We start from the raw sequence: 16,272 nt of genomic DNA on the forward strand, positions 1-16,272 counted from the left end.
CCCTCTCTCCAGCCTTGACAACTATAGCCAGGCTCTTCAGGATAGGTCATGCACATGAAGTCATATAACATATAGCCTTTGTGTTTAGCTTTTTTTCCCCTTTATCACTGTGGATTTTATTTTTTTTTGTTGTTATTGTAGAATTGATATACAGAGGGGTTTACAGTTACATGAATCAGGTAATGAGTCCAGTTCTTTTTTTTTTTTTTGGGGGGGGGGTCCTGTTGAAGGGCCTGAACTCTGGGCCTGGGCGCTGTCCCTCAGCTCTTCAGCTCAAGGCTAGCGCTCTACCACTTGAGCCACAGTGCCAGCTTTTTTCATTTTGTTTATGTGGTGCTGAGGAATCGAAGCCAGGGCCTTAGGCATGCAAGGCAAGCGCTCTACCACTGAGCCATCTTCCCAGCCCCTACAGTTCTTTTTTTTAAACTATCATTGTGTTTTCAAGGTTCACTATCTTGTTGAAAGGGTGATATTGACCAAGAAACGTTGTATTTATAAACTATTTTGTTGAATGGCAACACCTTGGTACAACTACTTAAAAATAACAAAATTTTTCAAAAAAAATTCTGAGGGAATATAGGACACTATGTGAAAGGAAACATACTTACTACCTGACGTATGTCACCTCTAAAACAACAGTAAATTAGGAAGAAAAATATTTTGTGTTTATTTTTTCTTTTGGTGTTTGTTTCCCAAATGACATAGCAGTTATGAACTTATAAAACCCTGTGCAAATGTATAGTAATATATACATGCTGATGTTTATATATTTATGCGTTTAAATATTTGTATAAATATACACTTATACCTTCAGTATTAGCCAAGTTTAATTAATATTTGTTGTCTTAATTCGATAAACCAGTTAACAAACAAAGAAGAAGGAGGAGGAGGAGGAGGAGGAGGAGGAGGAGGAGGAGGAGGAGGAGGAGGAGGAGGAGAAAAAGAGAAGGAGGAAGAGGAGGAGGAGGAAGAAGAGGAAGAATTAGTCTAATTAGAAAAGAACATCCGGCTGGGAATGGGGCTCAGTGGTAGAATGCTGTGGCTTCTCCCAGGGCTTTAGTTCGTATTCTTCTTTTTGGTGCTACGGACTGAACCCAAGGCCTCACTTGTGCTAAGCGTGTATCCCACCACTGAGCTTCGCTCAGGCCCGTTTTGGATAAGTTATCAGACATGATTATTGAATGTTTTCTCTCCTATGGGAATGACTTATGTTAAAGCTGCCACCATCAAGACATTCTGGGTGTGGTGAAGGATTGATGACAGACCAATGGGACAGAGGGCAACCAGGCAGTGTGCTGCACTCCTTCGATTCTAGCACTCAGAAGGCAAAGACAGAAATACCATGAATTTGAGACCAGCCTCGGTTACATTGTAAGAATCTTTCTCAAAAATTAAAAATTCTGGGGCTGGGAAGGTGGCTCAGTGGTAGAGCGCTTGCCTTGCATGCCTGAGGCCCTGGGTTCGATTCCTCAGCACCACATAAGCAAAAAGAAAAAAGCCGGAAGTGGCGCTGTGGCTCAAGTGGTAGAGCGCTAGCCTTGAGCTGAAGAGCTGAGGGACAGCGCCCAGACCCAGAGTTCAGGCCCCACGACCGGACCCCCCCAAAAAAAAATTAAAAATTCTGGCTGGGTGCTGGTGGCTCATACCTGTAATCCTAGCTACTCAGTAGGCTGAGATCTGAGGATAGCAGTTCAAAGCCAGCGCAGGCAGGAAAGTCTGTGAGACTCTTATCTCCAATTAACCACTAGAAAACCAGAAGTGGAGTTTCCAGTACCACAATCAAAGTGGTAGAGGACTAGCCTTGTGCAAAAAGCTCAGGGGCAACACCCAGCCTGGCATAAAACAAAAAACAACGCCGGGCGCTGCTGGCTCACACCTGTCATCCTAGCTATTCAGGAGGCTGAGATCTGAGGATTGTGCTTCAAAGCCAGCCCAGGCAGGAAAATCTGTGAGACTCTTATCTCCAATAAACCACTAGAAAACCAGAAGTGGCGCTGTGGCTGAAGCGGTAGAGCGCTCGCCTTGAGCTGAAGAGCTGAGGGACAGCGCCCAGGCCCAGAGTTCAAGCCCCATAACCAAAAAAAAAAAAATCTTAGCCAGCCCCTGGTGGCTCATACTTGTAACCCAAGCTATTCAGGTAGCTGAGACTAAACAGCAAAATTTGAGGGCAGCCCAATAAAGAAAGTCCGTGAAATTCCCCTCCAAAATAACCAGCAAAAAGCTAGGCTGGGCTAGGCGCCAGTGGCTCATGCCTGGAATCCTAGCTACACAGGAGGCTGAGATCTGAGGATCACGGTTCAAAGCCAGCCCGAGCAGGAAAGTCCATGAGACTCTTATCTCCAATAAACCACTCAGAAAACTGGAAATGGGCTGGGAAGGTGGCTCAGTGGTAGACCGCTTGCCTTGCATGCCTGAGGCCCTGGGTTCCATTCCTCAGCACCACATAAGCAAAAAGAAAAAAGCCGGAAGTGGTGCTGTGGCTCAAATGGTAGAGTTCTAGTCTTGAGCTGAAGAGCTGAGGGACAGCACCAAAGCCCAGAGTTCAAGCCTCATGACAAACAGACACACAAAAAAGCTAGGCTAGAGGCTTGGCTCAAGTGATAGAGCACCAGCCAATCAAGCAAACTGTTAGTAAGCTCAAGACTCTGAGTTCAAACTTTGATTCTGGAAAAAAGAGAGAGGGAAGGAGGGGAAAGAGAGAGACACCACAATTCAAAAATGAGCAAAATACCCAACTATATATTTCACTAAGATATATGAATGACAAAAAGCACATGGCAAGAGCCTCCACTTCCTTAATGTTCAGGGAAATGCAGTTTGAAATAAAAAGCTCATATTAGTACACATCTGCAAAAAGAGCTAAAATGCAAAAATGCCGACAAAGATGATGAGATACAAAATGGTAAAACTACCAGAAAATAATTTGATAACTCCTTATAACAAAGTTAAATGTGCACTTGCGTGTGCGCACACATGCACGTGTTGGCACTGAAGCCTGAACTCAGGGCCTCTTACTCTCACTTGGCTTTTTCCACTCTAAGGATAGTGTTCAACCATTTGAAACACACCTTCACTTCTGGCTTTTTACTAGTTAACTCTAGAAATAAGAGTCTCATGGACTTTTATTCCCTGGCTTTAAACTGGGATCCTAAGATCTCAGCCTCTGTTGGGCGCTAGTGGCTCTCTCCTGTAATCCTAGCTACTCAGGAGGTTGAGATCTGAGGATCGCAGTTCGAAGCCATCCTGGTCAGGAAAGTCCATGAGACTCTTATCTCCAATTAACCACCAGAAAACGGGAAGTGGAGCTGTGGATCAAAGTGGTAGAGCGCTATCCTTCAGTGAAAAAGCTCAGGGACATCACCCAGGCTTGAGTTCAAGCCTCACAACTCACAATATATATAAAATAAAATCAAGTGACGATTTGTTTCATAAGACAATGGCCAGTACGGAGGGCTGCTGCAGCCCCAACCCTAACTCATGGATTGCAGTATCAATCCTAAATCTCTTTGGCTGACCTGCCACCTGCTCCTGATGGTCAGGGTGGACCTAATGCTGGGGATACAGGATACTTGCTTTTTTTTGGAAGAAACCCAAGAATCAGAGACAGTCAAGTGGATGGCACAGGTAGCATGGTTCAGTATAGAGCTGGACTTCAGACACAGTAATGAACTCCTAGGATGGTTGGGCCCCTATCTGTCCTGGATTGTGTCAGACTACGGCCAACACCCCTCTAAGGCCAAGGGGCAGGCAACAGTGATAGCCTTCAGCCCAAGTCCCACCAGGCCAGGACTCCTATTGTCCCTAGGTCTGATAACAAACCGCACCCTGGTGGCCCCCTCGCTGCCCCCAGTCAGTGGCCACAGCTCGTCAGGGTCTCTACTCTGTGTATATAAGAGACCCTGGAAATGAACCCCAGCAGGCTAGTCTGGAGAGCACTTAGCTCCTGCACAGCCACCCCACCACCACCACCATGTCTCTGATCAACAGTGAAAGGGCCATCGTCAAGTCCATTTGGGACAAGATCTCCTCACAGGCTGATGCCATTGGCGCCGAAACTCTGGAGAGGTGAGCACCAAACAGGATAGCCTGAGTAAGCAGGTCAAAGGCCAGGGAAAGGGCTGATTAGGTGGAGAGGGTGACAAGGTGTGGGGAGGAACAGTCGGGAGGGATGATGAAGAAGTGGTGAGAAGGGTCTCACACAGAAGGGTGCAGGAGGGCTGGGATGTGGCTCAGTGGTAGAGTGCTTGCCTCGCATGCATGAAGCCCTGGGTTCAATTTCTCGGTACCACACAAACAGAAGAAGCTGGAAGTGGTGCTGTGGCTCAAGTGGTAGAGCCTGAGCTGAAGAGCTGGGTGGGGAGAGGAGGAAAAGCCTTGAGCAGGAAAGCTAACCAAAGGGGCAGGTGAGGATCATGGAGGGCAAGGAGCGGGAAGGAGTCAGTGAGCCTCGGAGTAGGGCAGGGAGGCGGGCAAGACCAGGCAGGACTGGGCTGGACCAGGGAAGACATCACACGGTCCTCCCAAGCCGGGCCAAGGGTCTGGACAAACCTGTCCAGTGGACAGACAGACAGATGGATGAAGGGATGTGGGCAGTGGATGGATGAAGGGATGGTGGGCAGTGGATGGACAGACGGATGAAGGGATGGTGGGCAGTGGACGGACAGACGGATGAAGGGATGGTGGGCAATGGAAGGGGAGGCCAAGCCCACGTGAGCCTGGGGCAATAGGAAACCCCAGCCAGTCGTGTCTTTATGGAGCTTAGCTGGGCCTGAACGCCCGGCCTGGGCGGCCCTCGGCTCTTCAGCTCACCGCTGGGCTTCACCCGCCTGAGCCTCGCTTCCACTTTCTGGCGGTTTCTTGGAGATCAGAGCCTCACAGGCTCTCCTGCCTGGGCTGGCCTCGAACCGCGGTCCGAGTGGCCGGGATGGCAGCGTGAGCCTCGGCGCCCGGCTCGCCTTCGTTTTAAGCACCACCGAGGCGTCTTTCTCCTGGAAGCCCCGCGTCCGCGCCCCTCGCGCGGACCCTCACCCTTCCCTCCGCACGCAGGCTCTTCTGCAGCTACCCGCAGACCAAGACCTACTTCCCGCACTTCGACCTGCACCCGGGGTCGCCGCAGCTGCGCGCGCACGGCGCCAAGGTGCTGGCCGCCGTGGGCGAGGCCGTCCAGCACATCGACCGCATGCCGAGCGCGCTGACCAAGCTGAGCGAGCTGCACGCCTACATCCTGCGCGTGGACCCCGCCAACTTCAAGGTGGGCGGGGCCGGCGGGGCGGGGCCTAGAGGCGTGAATGAAGGCGGGTGGGCGGGGCCGGGAGGGATGAATGGAGGCAGGTGGGCGGGGCCTAGAGGCATGAATGGAGGCGGGTGGGCGGGGCCGGGAGGGATGAATGGAGGCAGGTGGGCGGGGCCTAGAGGCATGAATGGAGGCGGGTGGGCGGGGCCTGGAGGGATGAATGGCGGCGGGTGGGCGGGGCCTGCGGCGGGGCCCGACGCGGGGCGGGGCCGGGGAGCCCAGAGCGCCGGTCGTCTCGCCGAGCCCGCGCCCAGCCCGCGCTGAGCCCCGCCCCGCCCCGCCCCGCAGCTCCTGTCCCACTGCCTGCTGGTCACCCTGGCCGCGCGCTTCCCCGCCGACTTCTCGGCTGAGGTCCACGCCGCCTGGGACAAGTTCATGTCCATCCTGTCCTCCATCCTGACCGAGAAGTACCGCTGAGCCCGCCGGCCTCCGGGCGGGCCGCGCCCCTGCCCCTCTCCGCCAGGCCCGCGGCTCTTTCCCGAATCCCCAATAAATGGCTGAGCTCGGAACGAAGCGCGTCCCGCGTGATGTGTTGGGGGAGAGGCGAGGGCGCGGGGGCCGTGAGCGCGCGCCGCCGGGGCCTCGGAGCCGAGGACGGTTCTCCCCGAGCGCCGGGTCTCCCGGGCCCGTTTCCCCCGGGGCCCCTGCCCGTTCCCCCCGGGCCCTGCCCGTTCCCCCCGGGGCCCCTGCCCGTTCCCCCCGGCCCTGCCCGTTCCCCCCGGGGCCCCTGCCCGTTCCCCCCGGCCCTGCCCTGCCCCCCCCCCGGGGCCCCTGCCCCCCCCGCCCTGCCCCCCCCGCCCGGCCCCCCCACCGGGCCCTGCCCGTTCCCCCCCGGGGCCCCTGCCCGTTCTCCCCCGGTCCTGCCCGTTCCCCCCCGGGGCCCCTGCCCGTCCCCCCGGCCCTGCCCTGCCCCCCCCGGGCCCTGCCCGTCCCCCCCCCGGGCCCTGCCCGGCCCCCCCCGGGCCCTGCCCGTCCCCCCCCCGGGCCCTGCCCGGCCCCCCCACCGGGCCCTGCCCGGCCCCCCCACCGGGGCCCGCCGGCCTCACCTTCCCCACACGTCGAAGGCTCCGCGTGGTGCGCGTCCAACTCCTCCTGGAGCTTCGCGTCTCAGCTCCCGGGCGGGGCCGGGGCCGGGGCCGGGGGGCCGCGGCGGGACGGCGGGTCCGCTCGTCCTTCTCCGTTCCCCGCGGGGTCTCCGGGCTCCAGGCTCCCGCGCGAGTCCGTGGAGAGGAGGCGGCACGGGGCGCGTTCAGCGCGCGCACGCGCCGTGTGTCCGGGCTGGTTCTGGAGGCTCCCGGAGGTCGGAGGTCACGGCCTCCCGGCCCGGGTGGCTTCGAACCGCGGCCCTCGGCTCTCGGCCCCGCCCCGCCGGCCAGGCCGCAGCCCACGGGCCGTGTGCTCCGGTGAGACCCCGCGGGCCGCGCCGCCGCCACCCGCGAGGACGGCAGGGATCCTTCGGGAAACTCCTGGAAGCCAGGATTTGCCTCCCGCGAGGCGGGGCGCGGGGAGCCACGTCAGGGAAACCGAGGCAGGCCGCCAGTCAGGGAAACCGAGGCAGGCGACACGTCAGGGAAACCGAGGCAGGCGACACGTCAGGGAAACCGAGGCTGGCGACACGTCAGGGAAACCGAGGCAGGCCGTCAGTCAGGGAAACCGAGGCAGGCCGCCAGTCAGGGAAACCGAGGCAGGCGACACGTCAGGGAAACCGAGGCAGGCGACACGTCAGGGAAACCGAGGCTGGCGACACGTCAGGGAAACCGAGGCAGGCCGTCAGTCAGGGAAACCGAGGCAGGCCGCCAGTCAGGGAAACCGAGGCAGGCGACACGTCAGGGAAACCGAGGCAGGCGACACGTCAGGGAAACCGAGGCTGGCGACACGTCAGGGAAACCGAGGCAGGCCGTCAGTCAGGGAAACCGAGGCAGGCCGCCAGTCAGGGAAACCGAGGCAGGCGACACGTCAGGGAAACCGAGGCAGGCGACACGTCAGGGAAACCGAGGCAGGCCGTCAGTCAGGGAAACCGAGGCAGGCCGTCAGTCAGGGAAACCGAGGCAGGCCGCCAAGTCAGGGAAACCGAGGCAGGCCGCCAGTCAGGGAAACCGAGGCAGGCGACGCGTCAGGGAAACCGAGGCAGGCGACGCGTCAGGGAAACCGAGGCAGGCCGCCACGTCAGGGAAACCGAGGCAGGCCGCCACGTCAGGGAAACCGAGGCAGGGCCGCCACGTCAGGGAAACCGAGGCAGGGCCGCCACGTCAGGGAAACCGAGGCAGGCCGTCAGTCAGGGAAACCGCAGCGGTGGTGCCTGCGGCGGCTCTCGGTTCAGGCCCCCCTCCCCCGCCCCCCCCGCGGGCCGGGCTCTCGGTTCACGCCCCCCTCCCCCTCCCCCGCCCCCCCCCGCGGGCCGGGCTCTCGGTTCACGCCCCCCTCCCCCTCCCCCGCCCCCCCCCGCGGGCCGGGCTCTCGGTTCACGCCCCCCCTCCCCCTCCCCCGCCCCCCCCCGCGGGCCGGGCTCTCGGTTCACGCCCCCCTCCCCCTCCCCCGCCCCCCCCCGCGGGCCGGGCTCTCGGTTCACCCCGTCCCCCCTCCCCCGCCCCCCCCCGCGGGCCGGGCTCTCGGTTCACGCCCCCCTCCCCCTCCCCCGCCCCCCCCCGCGGGCCGGGCTCTCGGTTCACCCCGTCCCCCCCCCCCGCGGGCCGGGCTCTCGGTTCACGCCCCCCTCCCCCTCCCCCGCCCCCCCCGCGGGCCGGGCTCTCGGTTCACGCCCCCTCCCCCTCCCCCGCCCCCCCCCCCCCGGCCGGGCTCCTCCCGCCGGTGGTGCACATGCGCAGCACAGGCCCGGGGCCACGGGGCGGGACCCCGGCGCGGCCCGGACCCTGCCTCCCCCTCCCCGCCTGGCCTCTTCCCCAGCCTCTCAACCCCGCGGCAAAGGCGGCCTTGGTGGAGGCCAGGATCTGGCAGACCCTGGGCCTTGAACCCAGCCCAGCCTGGGCGGCCTGAGCTCTGGACTGGCGGCTCATTCCAGACTCCGCAGGGCTCCTCCGGGTCTCTCCACACTCTCATCTGAAGATCTTTTCTGGACACAGACTGGGTTAAGAGAGTGGAACAGGAGCAGGCCTGGTGAGGCACACCTGTAATCCTAGCTTCTCCACAGCCACCAAGGCAGAAAAGTCCAGGAGACTCGTCTCCAATTAACCAGCAAAATGCTGGACTGCAGATGTGGCTCAACTGGTAGAGTGTCAGCTGGAGCGAGAAAGCCAACAGTGCGAGACCCTGAGTTCAAGCTCATGTACAAGTATGAAAAAAACAACCCACAACTAAATAAACAAAACACTGGAATCGATCTGTATTTTCACATATACCTTTTTTCAAGCTCTGTGTGTGTGTGTGTGTGTGTGTGTGATTTCAACTAGGGGGAATCCCTCTGCTCTACCTCTCCATCCTGAAAAAAGCCAAAGTGAAGTATAGGATATTGCCCAGTGGCTTCCATTTGAGCTGAAGAATCATGGGCACAACTCCACTGACACTCTCACTTAGCTGTGTTTTATTTATGTCACTTCCTATTGTGACACTAGGGAATGAACCCAACATTGTTCCTATGATAGGCAATCATACACAGTTGATATATCCAGATCCTCTTGTACTTCATTTTATATGATGGGGTTTCTACTTACACAAACTTGTCTCCAAGTGATGGGCTCAAGAATTTCTCCTGCCTCAGTCCCACATTGTCTAGACCTGTAGGTGTGTGTTATCACAACTAGCTCCCTGTTCTTTTACTTACTCTTACGTGAGAGGTCTTTACACATTAGGATGCAAGTCAAATTTGGTGAGGTTTACCAGCTTGGTCCCAGCTACTCAGAGGGCTGAGAAGAGGGCTGGGAATGTGGCTTAGTGGCAGAGTGCTTGCCTAGCATGCATGAAGCCCTGGGTTCCATTCCTCAGTGCCAGAAAAACCTGGAAGTGGCACTGTGGCACAAGTGGAAAAGCACTAGCCTTGAGGCTAAAGAAATTCAGGAACAGTGCCCAGTCTCAGAGTTCAAGCCCCATCACAGACAAAAAACAAACAACAACAACAAAAGACTGACTATGCCAGGCTTTGGTGGTATATGAATGGAGGTAAACCAAGGATCCAGTGGATGAGGCAGGGGGGTCATGAGTCTAGGCCAGTGTGGGTTACATGTTTAGACCATGTTTAAAAAAAAAATTAGCTGGGTTCTGGTGGCTCACACCTGTGATCCTAGCCACTCAGGAGGCTGAACTGAGGACTGCATTGCAAAGCCAGCCCAGGCAGGAAAGTCCATGAGACTCATCTCCAATTAATTGCCAAAAAGCTGGCAGTGCAATGCTCGCCTTGAACAATAAAGCTCAGGGACAGTGCCCAGTCCTTGAGTTCAAGACCCAGGCCTTGTGCCTGCGCGCGTGCGTGCACACACACACACACACACACACACACACACCATCTTCCCCAGGAAGCCTGCTCAGGGTCTCCCGCTAACCCAGGGCTCCCGGCCCTTCCTCCACACACTCAGGGCCTTCCCAGGACCGACACCTCTCTGTGAACCTGCCTAAGCCCAACTGCAGGCTGCGGCCCTGATGTTCAGCCCGTTGCTTTGTCAATTAACCATGTTTTAACTAACAAGTCTTTGGACTTGGGTTGTTGCTGTGAACCAGGGCCACTGGGCCACGGGTGGGGAACAAGGGACAAAGGGTGGGGGCGAACGAGGCCTCCCCGCCGCGTTCTGCCCCGGCTCAGGGCCCGGCTGCTGCCATCCTGGGTGAGGGCGCCTGGGTCTGGGCCCTTCTCCGCCCCGCTGGCCTCTCGCGCCCCAGGCCATGGGGCGCGGGCCCGAGGGCTTCTCCTCGACGGCGCCTCTGCGCGCGGGGCCGAGCTTCCCGCCCTCCCTGCCGTGCTCCGCGGCGCTGTGGAGCCCAGGCCCAGGCTGGCTGCCCCCGGGGGCCCTGGGGCCTCCCAGGCCGGCCGCCCGGGTCCGGAGAGAGGCCCGTGGGCTCTGCGGAGGAGGACGGCCGGCCGCCCCGGCCGGTGGGCCCAGGCCTGGGGCTGTGATGCCGGGTGAAGGCCGGGTGCCGGGAGCAGGACGCGGTCCGGCCCGGCCCCGCCTCGCGGGCGCCCCCTCCCGGCCGACCCCGCGCGCAGCCCCCGAGTCGGCCAATCGGCGCGGCCGCGGCGGGCGTGTCCCCAGCCGCGGGACATAAAAGCCGGGCGCGGCTGGGGTCCCGCACACTTCTGACTCGCACAGACTCAGAAAGGATCCACCATGGTGCTGTCTGCCGCCGACAAGGCCAACATCAAGGCCGCCTGGGACAAGATTGGCTCCCATGGCGCCGACTACGGCGCGGAGGCCCTGGAGAGGTGAGGACCCCGCCGGTCCCGGGCCCCGACGCGCCCCGGGCCCCGGACCCCGCGGACCCCGGACCCCGGACCCCGGACCCCGCGGACCCCGGGCCCCGGACCCCGCCAACCCCGCCAACCCCGGACCCCGGACCCCGCCAACCCCGGGCCCCGGACCCCGCGGACCCCGCCAACCCCGGGCCCCGGACCCCGGACCCCGCCAACCCCGCCAACCCCGCCGGCCCTCTTCTCCCGCAGGATGTTCCTGGGCTTCCCCACCACCAAGACCTACTTCCCCCACTTCGATCTGAGCCACGGCTCCGCCCAGGTCCAGGGCCACGGGAAGAAAGTGGCCGAGGCGCTGACCACCGCCGTGGGCCACCTGGAAGACCTGCCCGGCGCGCTGTCCGCGCTCAGCGACCTGCACGCGCACAAGCTGCGCGTGGACCCGGTCAACTTCAAGGTCGGCGGGGCCCCGGGAGCGGGGGGGGGGGGACCCCGCACGCACGCCGCCCCTCACCCGCCCGTCTCCTCCCGCAGCTCCTGAGCCACTGCCTGCTCGTGACCCTGGCCAACCACCACCCGAGCGAGTTCACCCCCGCGGTCCACGCCTCCCTGGACAAGTTCTTGGCCGCTGTGAGCACCGTGCTGACCTCCAAGTACCGTTAAGCGGGGCCCGGCGGCCCGCCCCGCCCCCGGCCAGGCCCCGCCCCGCCCCCGGCCAGGCCCCGCCCCGCCCCCGGCCAGGCCCCGCCCCCGGCCAGGCCCCGCCCCCGGCCAGGCCCCGCCCCGCCCCTCTTCGCAACACCCCTCTTGGTCTTATGAATAAAGTCTGAGTGGCGGCAGTCTGTCTGTCTGGCTCGGTGTTTACGGGTGCCCGGCGTGGGAGGGCGGCGACTGCGAGGCGAATCCACAGGGTTCCCAGCGCGGCCGGAGGGCGCGGGGCTCCGAGCCCCTCCGCTCGCCCGCGCCGCCCGGCCGGCGTCTCCCCGGACCTGCAGGTCCGCCCCGCGCTCCCGCGTCCCCCGCAACGCGCTCGGACCCCGGCTCCGCCCAAAGAGGGCACTGGAGGCGCGGGGCAGCCGCGCCGCCCTCCCGGCCCGCCTTCGGTGTCCCCGGTGGACCGGAGGCGCCTCCCCAGGCCCCGCTCCAGGCACCTCATTGCGGGGACGGCTCCGCGCGCGCCCAGCTGCTGGATCCGCACGCCGGGAGCTGCTGGGCCCGGCGCGGCCGCTGGGCAGCCCAGCCCCCCCCCAGCCCCGGGTCCCCCCAGCCCAGCCCCCTGACCCCCAGCCCCCTGACCCCCCAGCCCAGCCCCCTGACCCCCAGCCCCCTGACCCCCCCAGCCCAGGCCCCTGACCCCCCAGCCCAGCCCCCTGACCCCCAGCCCCCTGACCCCCAGCCCCCTGACCCCCCAGCCCAGCCCCCTGACCCCCAGCCCCCTGACCCCCAGCCCCCTGACCCCCCCAGCCCAGGCCCCTGACCCCCCAGCCCCCTGACCCCCCTGTCTCCCCGCAGCCAAGCCAGGGACCCCTGGGAAAGCTCGCTGAGCCGGCGCCGGTGGCTCAGGCCTGTCATCCTAGCTGCTCGGGAGGCTGGCGTGTGAGGCTTGTGGTTCAAGGCCAGCCCCGGCAGGAAACTTTTTCTTGTCTGTCATGGGGTTTGAACTCACAGCCCTGGGCGCCGTCGCTGAGCTTTTTTGCTGAAGGCGAGCGCTCTACCACTTGAGCCACAGCTCCACTTCCGGTTTTCTGGGGGTTCATTGCAGGTAAGAGTCTCACGGACTTTCCTTACTGGGCTGGCTTTGAACCGCAATCCTCAGATCTCAGCCTCCTGAGCAGGTAGGGTGACAGGCGTGAGCCACCGGCTCCTTGAGACCCTCATCTCTAATAAACCACCAAAAGGGCTGGGAAGGTGGCTCAGTGGTAGAGCACTTGCCTTGCATGCCTGAGGCCCTGGGTTCAATTCCTCAGCACCACATAAGCAAAAAGAAAAAAAGCCGGAAGTGGCGCTGTGGCTCAAGTGGTAGAGCGCTAGCCTTGAGCTGAAGAGCTGAGGGGCAGCGCTCAGGCCCCCCCAAAAAATAAAAAATAAAATAAACCACCAAAAGCCATCGTGGAGCTGTAGCTCAAGTGGTAGCTTGCAAGGCGTGAGCACAAAAGCTCAGGGACAGTGTCCGGGCTCTGAGTTCAAGCCCTAGGACCACATTTACAAAAAGAAGGCTCCCGGCAGACTGCTTGAGCAGTGCCAGCAGTGCCAGCACTGCCTGAACGAGCCTGAGCTCCGGGTCAAGCAGCCCTGTTACTCCACTAGGAAGAGCAGAGGGTGCCTCAGCCAGTGTGCCTCAGCCAGAGGGGAAGCAAAGGGACTCACACACATAGAATGAGGTTTTCATAAAATATGGCTGACATGGTGACATACCTGGAGGAAACACAACATGGAAGGAAAAGTCCAGGCTGCACATTGCATGAGTCCATTTATATGAAAAGTCCTTGGCAACCAAAGACCAGTACTGGCTGCCAGGGGCTGGAGGTGGGGAACTTGTTAATTTTAAGATGACTAAGATGGAATTTACGTTCAGTGAGCCTCACAATTCACAAAGTATACAGGTGGCATTGAGTTACTGCTGTATGGATGTTTACTATGATGCTGGAGAGACATCTCAGGTGCTCTGTGTCAGTTGTGCTGAACGGAATATCTACTGAGCCTGGCACTGGAAATCACAGCTTGAAGCCAGCCCAGACAGGGAAGTCTGTGAAACTCTTCTCTGCTAAATTACCAAAGGTCCTGAGTTCAAGCCCCAGGACAGACACATGTTTGGGAGGGAGGTTACACGGGGGGGGGGGGGGGGGGGGGCCACACAGACATGCAGTCATCACGCCCAGTGTCCAGATGTAAACCCTGAACTCAAGGGTAAGGATGGAAGGAGGAAAATGGGGAGAGGGGTGTTGGTCAAGATGCCCTGGAGTGGGAACCTGGCGTGGAAGTGTAGCCTGTGTAACTACCAAATGAGGAAACAAATTGAAAAAGATCTTTGCTGTGGGTCGTGGGGCCTGAACTCTGGGCCTGGGTGCTGTCCCTGCGCTCTTCAGCTCAAGGCGGGCGCTCTACCACTTGAGCCACAGCACCACTTGCGGCCTTTCCGGTGGTTCATTGGAGATCAGAATCTCACGGCCTTTCCTGCCCGGGCTGGCTTTGAACCACCAGCCTCGGATCTCAGCCTCCCGAGTAGCTGGGATGACACGGAGAGGGGCGGGGCCGGGTGGGCCGCGCAGGGGCGGGGCGGGGCCAGGCGGGCCGCGTGTGGGCGGGGCCGGGCCGCGCTGGGGCGGGCAGGGCGGGGCGAGGCCGCGTGTGGGCGGGGCCGGGTGGGCCGCGCAGGGGCGGGGCGGGGCCAGGCGGGCCGCGTGTGGGCGAGGCCGCGCCGCGCTGGGGCGGGCGGGGCGGGGCCAGGCGGGCCGCGTGTGGGCGGGGCCGGGTGGGCCGCGCAGGGGCGGGGCGGGGCCAGGCGGGCCGCGTGTGGGCGGGGCCGCGCCGCGCTGGGGCGGGGCCAGGCGGGCCGCGTGTGGGCGGGGCTGGGCGGGCCGCGCGGGTGCGGGCGGGGCGGGGCCAGGCGGGCCGCGTGTGGGCGGGGCCGCGCCGCGCTGGGGCGGGGCGAGGCCGCGTGTGGGCGGGGCTGGGCGGGCCGCGCAGGGGCAGGGCGGGGCCAGGCGGGCCGCGTGTGGGCGGGGCCGGGTGGGCCGCGCAGGGGCGGGGCGGGGCCAGGCGGGCCGCGTGTGGGCGGGGCCGCGCCGCGCTGGGGCGGGGCGAGGCCGCGTGTGGGCGGGGCTGGGCGGGCCGCGCGGGTGCGGGCGGGGCGGGGCCAGGCGGGCCGCGCCCCCGGAGGCCTCTGAGCGCAGCCGCGCGGCGGGGCCGCCGGAGACGGCGGGGATGGCTCTGTCCGCGGCGGAAGGCGAGATGGTTCGCGCGCTGTGGAAGAAGCTGGGCGACAACGTCGGAGTCTGCGTGGCTGAGGCCTTGGAGCGGTGCGAGCGGCGGGTGCAGGTCTGCGGGCCCTCGCGGGCCGACTCCAGGGCACTCACCCCCCTCCTCCCGCAGGACCTTCCTGGCTTTCCCGTCCACCAGGACCTACTTCGCGCACTGGGACCTGAGCCGCGGCTCTGCCCGGATCCAAGCCCACGGCCGGAAGGTGGGCGCCGCGCTGACCCTCGCCGTGAGCGCCTTGGACGACCTGCCCGGCTCGCTGTCCGCCCTGAGCGACCTGCACGCGCGCGCGCTGCGCGTGGACCCCGCCCACTTCCAGGTGAGCCCGCGGGCCGCGCCGCGCAGCCCACCTCCGGATGGCCCGCATAGACCCCGCCCACTTCCAGGTGAGCCCGCGGGCCGCGCAGCCCCGCCCACCTCCGGATGGCCCGCATAGACCCGCCCACTTCCAGACGAGCCCGCGGGCCGCGCAGCCCCGCCCACCTCCGGATGGGCCCGCATAGACCCCGCCCACTTCCAGGCGAGCCCGCGGGCCGCGCAGCCCCGCCCACCTCCGGATGGGCCCGCGTAGACCCCGCCCACTTCCAGGCGAGCCCGCGGGCCGCGCAGCCCCGCCCACCTCCGGATGGGCCCGCGTAGACCCCGCCCACTTCCAGGCGAGCCCGCGGGCCGCCGGGCGGGCGTCGTGGTGACCCGCGGCGGGGCCGCGCTCCTCTCCGCAGCTCCTGGGCCACTGCCTGCTGGTGACCCTCGCCCGGCACTACCCCGGGGACTTCAGCCCCGCCATGCAGGCCTCGCTGGACAAGTTCCTGAGCCTGGTGACGGCGGCGCTGGTCTCCGAGTACCGCTGAGCCCAGGTGGCGCGCGGCGGCCCTGCCGAGGCGCGAGTGCGAGGGAAGCTCCCGGATGTGCACGCGCGCGGGGTGTGAGCGCTGCGGTGCTCGCACGCGGGTGACCCGCCAAGGACGACATGGCGCCCTTCCTCGGACTAGAGCCCCACGGCCACTGGGTCACTGGGGGCTGCGGAGCGCCGTGTGCACAGCCCATGGCGGCCTGCCTTGCAGGGGTGTTCCGGGGCTCTAGCTTGGGGTACTGTCTGCCCCAAACGCAGGGCAGTGCTCTGAAGCCGGCTTGACCTCAGGTGCCCTGGCCGTCCAGAGCAACATGGGAAATTAAAGAGAACTGGAATTACAGCATCTCTCTCTCTCTCTTTGGTGCAAGTATTAGGAGCGTGAACCCAGGGCCTCTTGTTCTTGCTTGGCTTTTTCGCTCAAGGTTGGTGTTGTACCACGAGCCACACCTCTGCTTTGGCTTTCTGCTTACTGGAGATAGTCTCAAAAGGACTCTCCTGCCCTGGCTGGCTTCAAACAGCATCCTCAGATCTCCGCCATCTGGGAGGTAAGATTGCCGGTGTGAGCCACCATCAGTACCCAGCTCTACACAACTTTTTTTTTTGCCAGTCCTGGGCGCGGTCCCTGAGCCTCTTGTCCAAGGCTAGCACTCTACCATCTGAGCACAGCACTACTTCCTGTGTATGTGGTACTGAGGAATAGAACCCAGGGCATGCTAGGCAAGCACTCTGCTAAACCATTTTTCCCAGCCCAACAATGTTTCTTAAAACACCCCTTTCCAGATGAGTCAAGAGGCA

The 16,272-nt window shown here is 62.6% G+C and overlaps 3 protein-coding genes across 4 annotated transcripts; all 3 read left to right on the plus strand.

The window, feature by feature from the left end:
* The first annotated feature begins 3,970 nt into the window (after positions 1-3,970).
* Positions 3,971-5,794, plus strand: LOC138825332 (hemoglobin subunit zeta-like). The gene is made up of 3 exons (XM_070019741.1): positions 3,971-4,065; positions 5,047-5,251; positions 5,582-5,794. The coding sequence occupies exons 1-3, from the start codon at positions 3,971-3,973 to the stop codon at positions 5,708-5,710; spliced, it is 429 nt and encodes a 142-aa protein (XP_069875842.1). The 3' UTR covers positions 5,711-5,794.
* A 4,717-nt stretch (positions 5,795-10,511) lies between these two features.
* On the plus strand, positions 10,512-11,485 carry LOC138825333 (hemoglobin subunit alpha-1/2). The gene is made up of 3 exons (XM_070019742.1): positions 10,512-10,661; positions 10,899-11,103; positions 11,181-11,485. The coding sequence occupies exons 1-3, from the start codon at positions 10,567-10,569 to the stop codon at positions 11,307-11,309; spliced, it is 429 nt and encodes a 142-aa protein (XP_069875843.1). The 5' UTR covers positions 10,512-10,566; the 3' UTR covers positions 11,310-11,485.
* A 67-nt stretch (positions 11,486-11,552) lies between these two features.
* LOC138825336 (hemoglobin subunit theta-1-like) lies at positions 11,553-15,817 on the plus strand. 2 transcript variants are annotated; one of them, XR_011371394.1, is made up of 3 exons: positions 11,553-11,641; positions 12,159-12,408; positions 14,739-14,826. XR_011371394.1 is itself a non-coding variant. In XM_070019749.1 (3 exons), exons 1-3 carry the CDS (start codon positions 14,571-14,573, stop codon positions 15,473-15,475), a joined length of 429 nt encoding a protein of 142 aa, XP_069875850.1. In that variant the 5' UTR covers positions 14,557-14,570; the 3' UTR covers positions 15,476-15,817. The 2 variants fall into 2 exon arrangements, 1 of the variants encoding a protein (XP_069875850.1); XM_070019749.1 differs by lacking the exons at positions 11,553-11,641; positions 12,159-12,408 and adding exons at positions 14,557-14,665; positions 15,347-15,817 and having other exon boundaries at positions 14,739-14,943.
* The last annotated feature ends 455 nt before the right edge of the window (positions 15,818-16,272 follow it).

The sequence above is a fragment of the Dipodomys merriami genome, unplaced genomic scaffold (genome assembly GCF_024711535.1).
Source record: "Dipodomys merriami isolate MVZ:Mamm:240054 unplaced genomic scaffold, mDipMer1.0.p SCAF_137, whole genome shotgun sequence".
In the NCBI taxonomy this organism is placed as follows: Eukaryota; Metazoa; Chordata; class Mammalia; order Rodentia; family Heteromyidae; genus Dipodomys; species Dipodomys merriami.

What these genes read in the sequence shown, in the direction of transcription:
- LOC138825332 (XM_070019741.1), top strand. Translation starts at nt 3,971, where the DNA reads ATGTCTCTGATCAACAGTGAAAGGGCCATCGTCAAGTCCATTTGGGAC. An exon ending in GGCGCCGAAACTCTGGAGAG is followed by an intron (nt 4,066 to 5,046) that starts GTGAGCACCAAA and finishes CTCCGCACGCAG; the next exon opens with GCTCTTCTGCAGCTACCCGC. An exon ending in TGGACCCCGCCAACTTCAAG is followed by an intron (nt 5,252 to 5,581) that starts GTGGGCGGGGCC and finishes CCCGCCCCGCAG; the next exon opens with CTCCTGTCCCACTGCCTGCT.
- LOC138825333 (XM_070019742.1), top strand. Translation starts at nt 10,567, where the DNA reads ATGGTGCTGTCTGCCGCCGACAAGGCCAACATCAAGGCCGCCTGGGAC. An exon ending in GGCGCGGAGGCCCTGGAGAG is followed by an intron (nt 10,662 to 10,898) that starts GTGAGGACCCCG and finishes CTTCTCCCGCAG; the next exon opens with GATGTTCCTGGGCTTCCCCA. An exon ending in TGGACCCGGTCAACTTCAAG is followed by an intron (nt 11,104 to 11,180) that starts GTCGGCGGGGCC and finishes CTCCTCCCGCAG; the next exon opens with CTCCTGAGCCACTGCCTGCT.
- LOC138825336 (XM_070019749.1), top strand. Translation starts at nt 14,571, where the DNA reads ATGGCTCTGTCCGCGGCGGAAGGCGAGATGGTTCGCGCGCTGTGGAAG. An exon ending in GTGGCTGAGGCCTTGGAGCG is followed by an intron (nt 14,666 to 14,738) that starts GTGCGAGCGGCG and finishes CTCCTCCCGCAG; the next exon opens with GACCTTCCTGGCTTTCCCGT. An exon ending in TGGACCCCGCCCACTTCCAG is followed by an intron (nt 14,944 to 15,346) that starts GTGAGCCCGCGG and finishes TCCTCTCCGCAG; the next exon opens with CTCCTGGGCCACTGCCTGCT.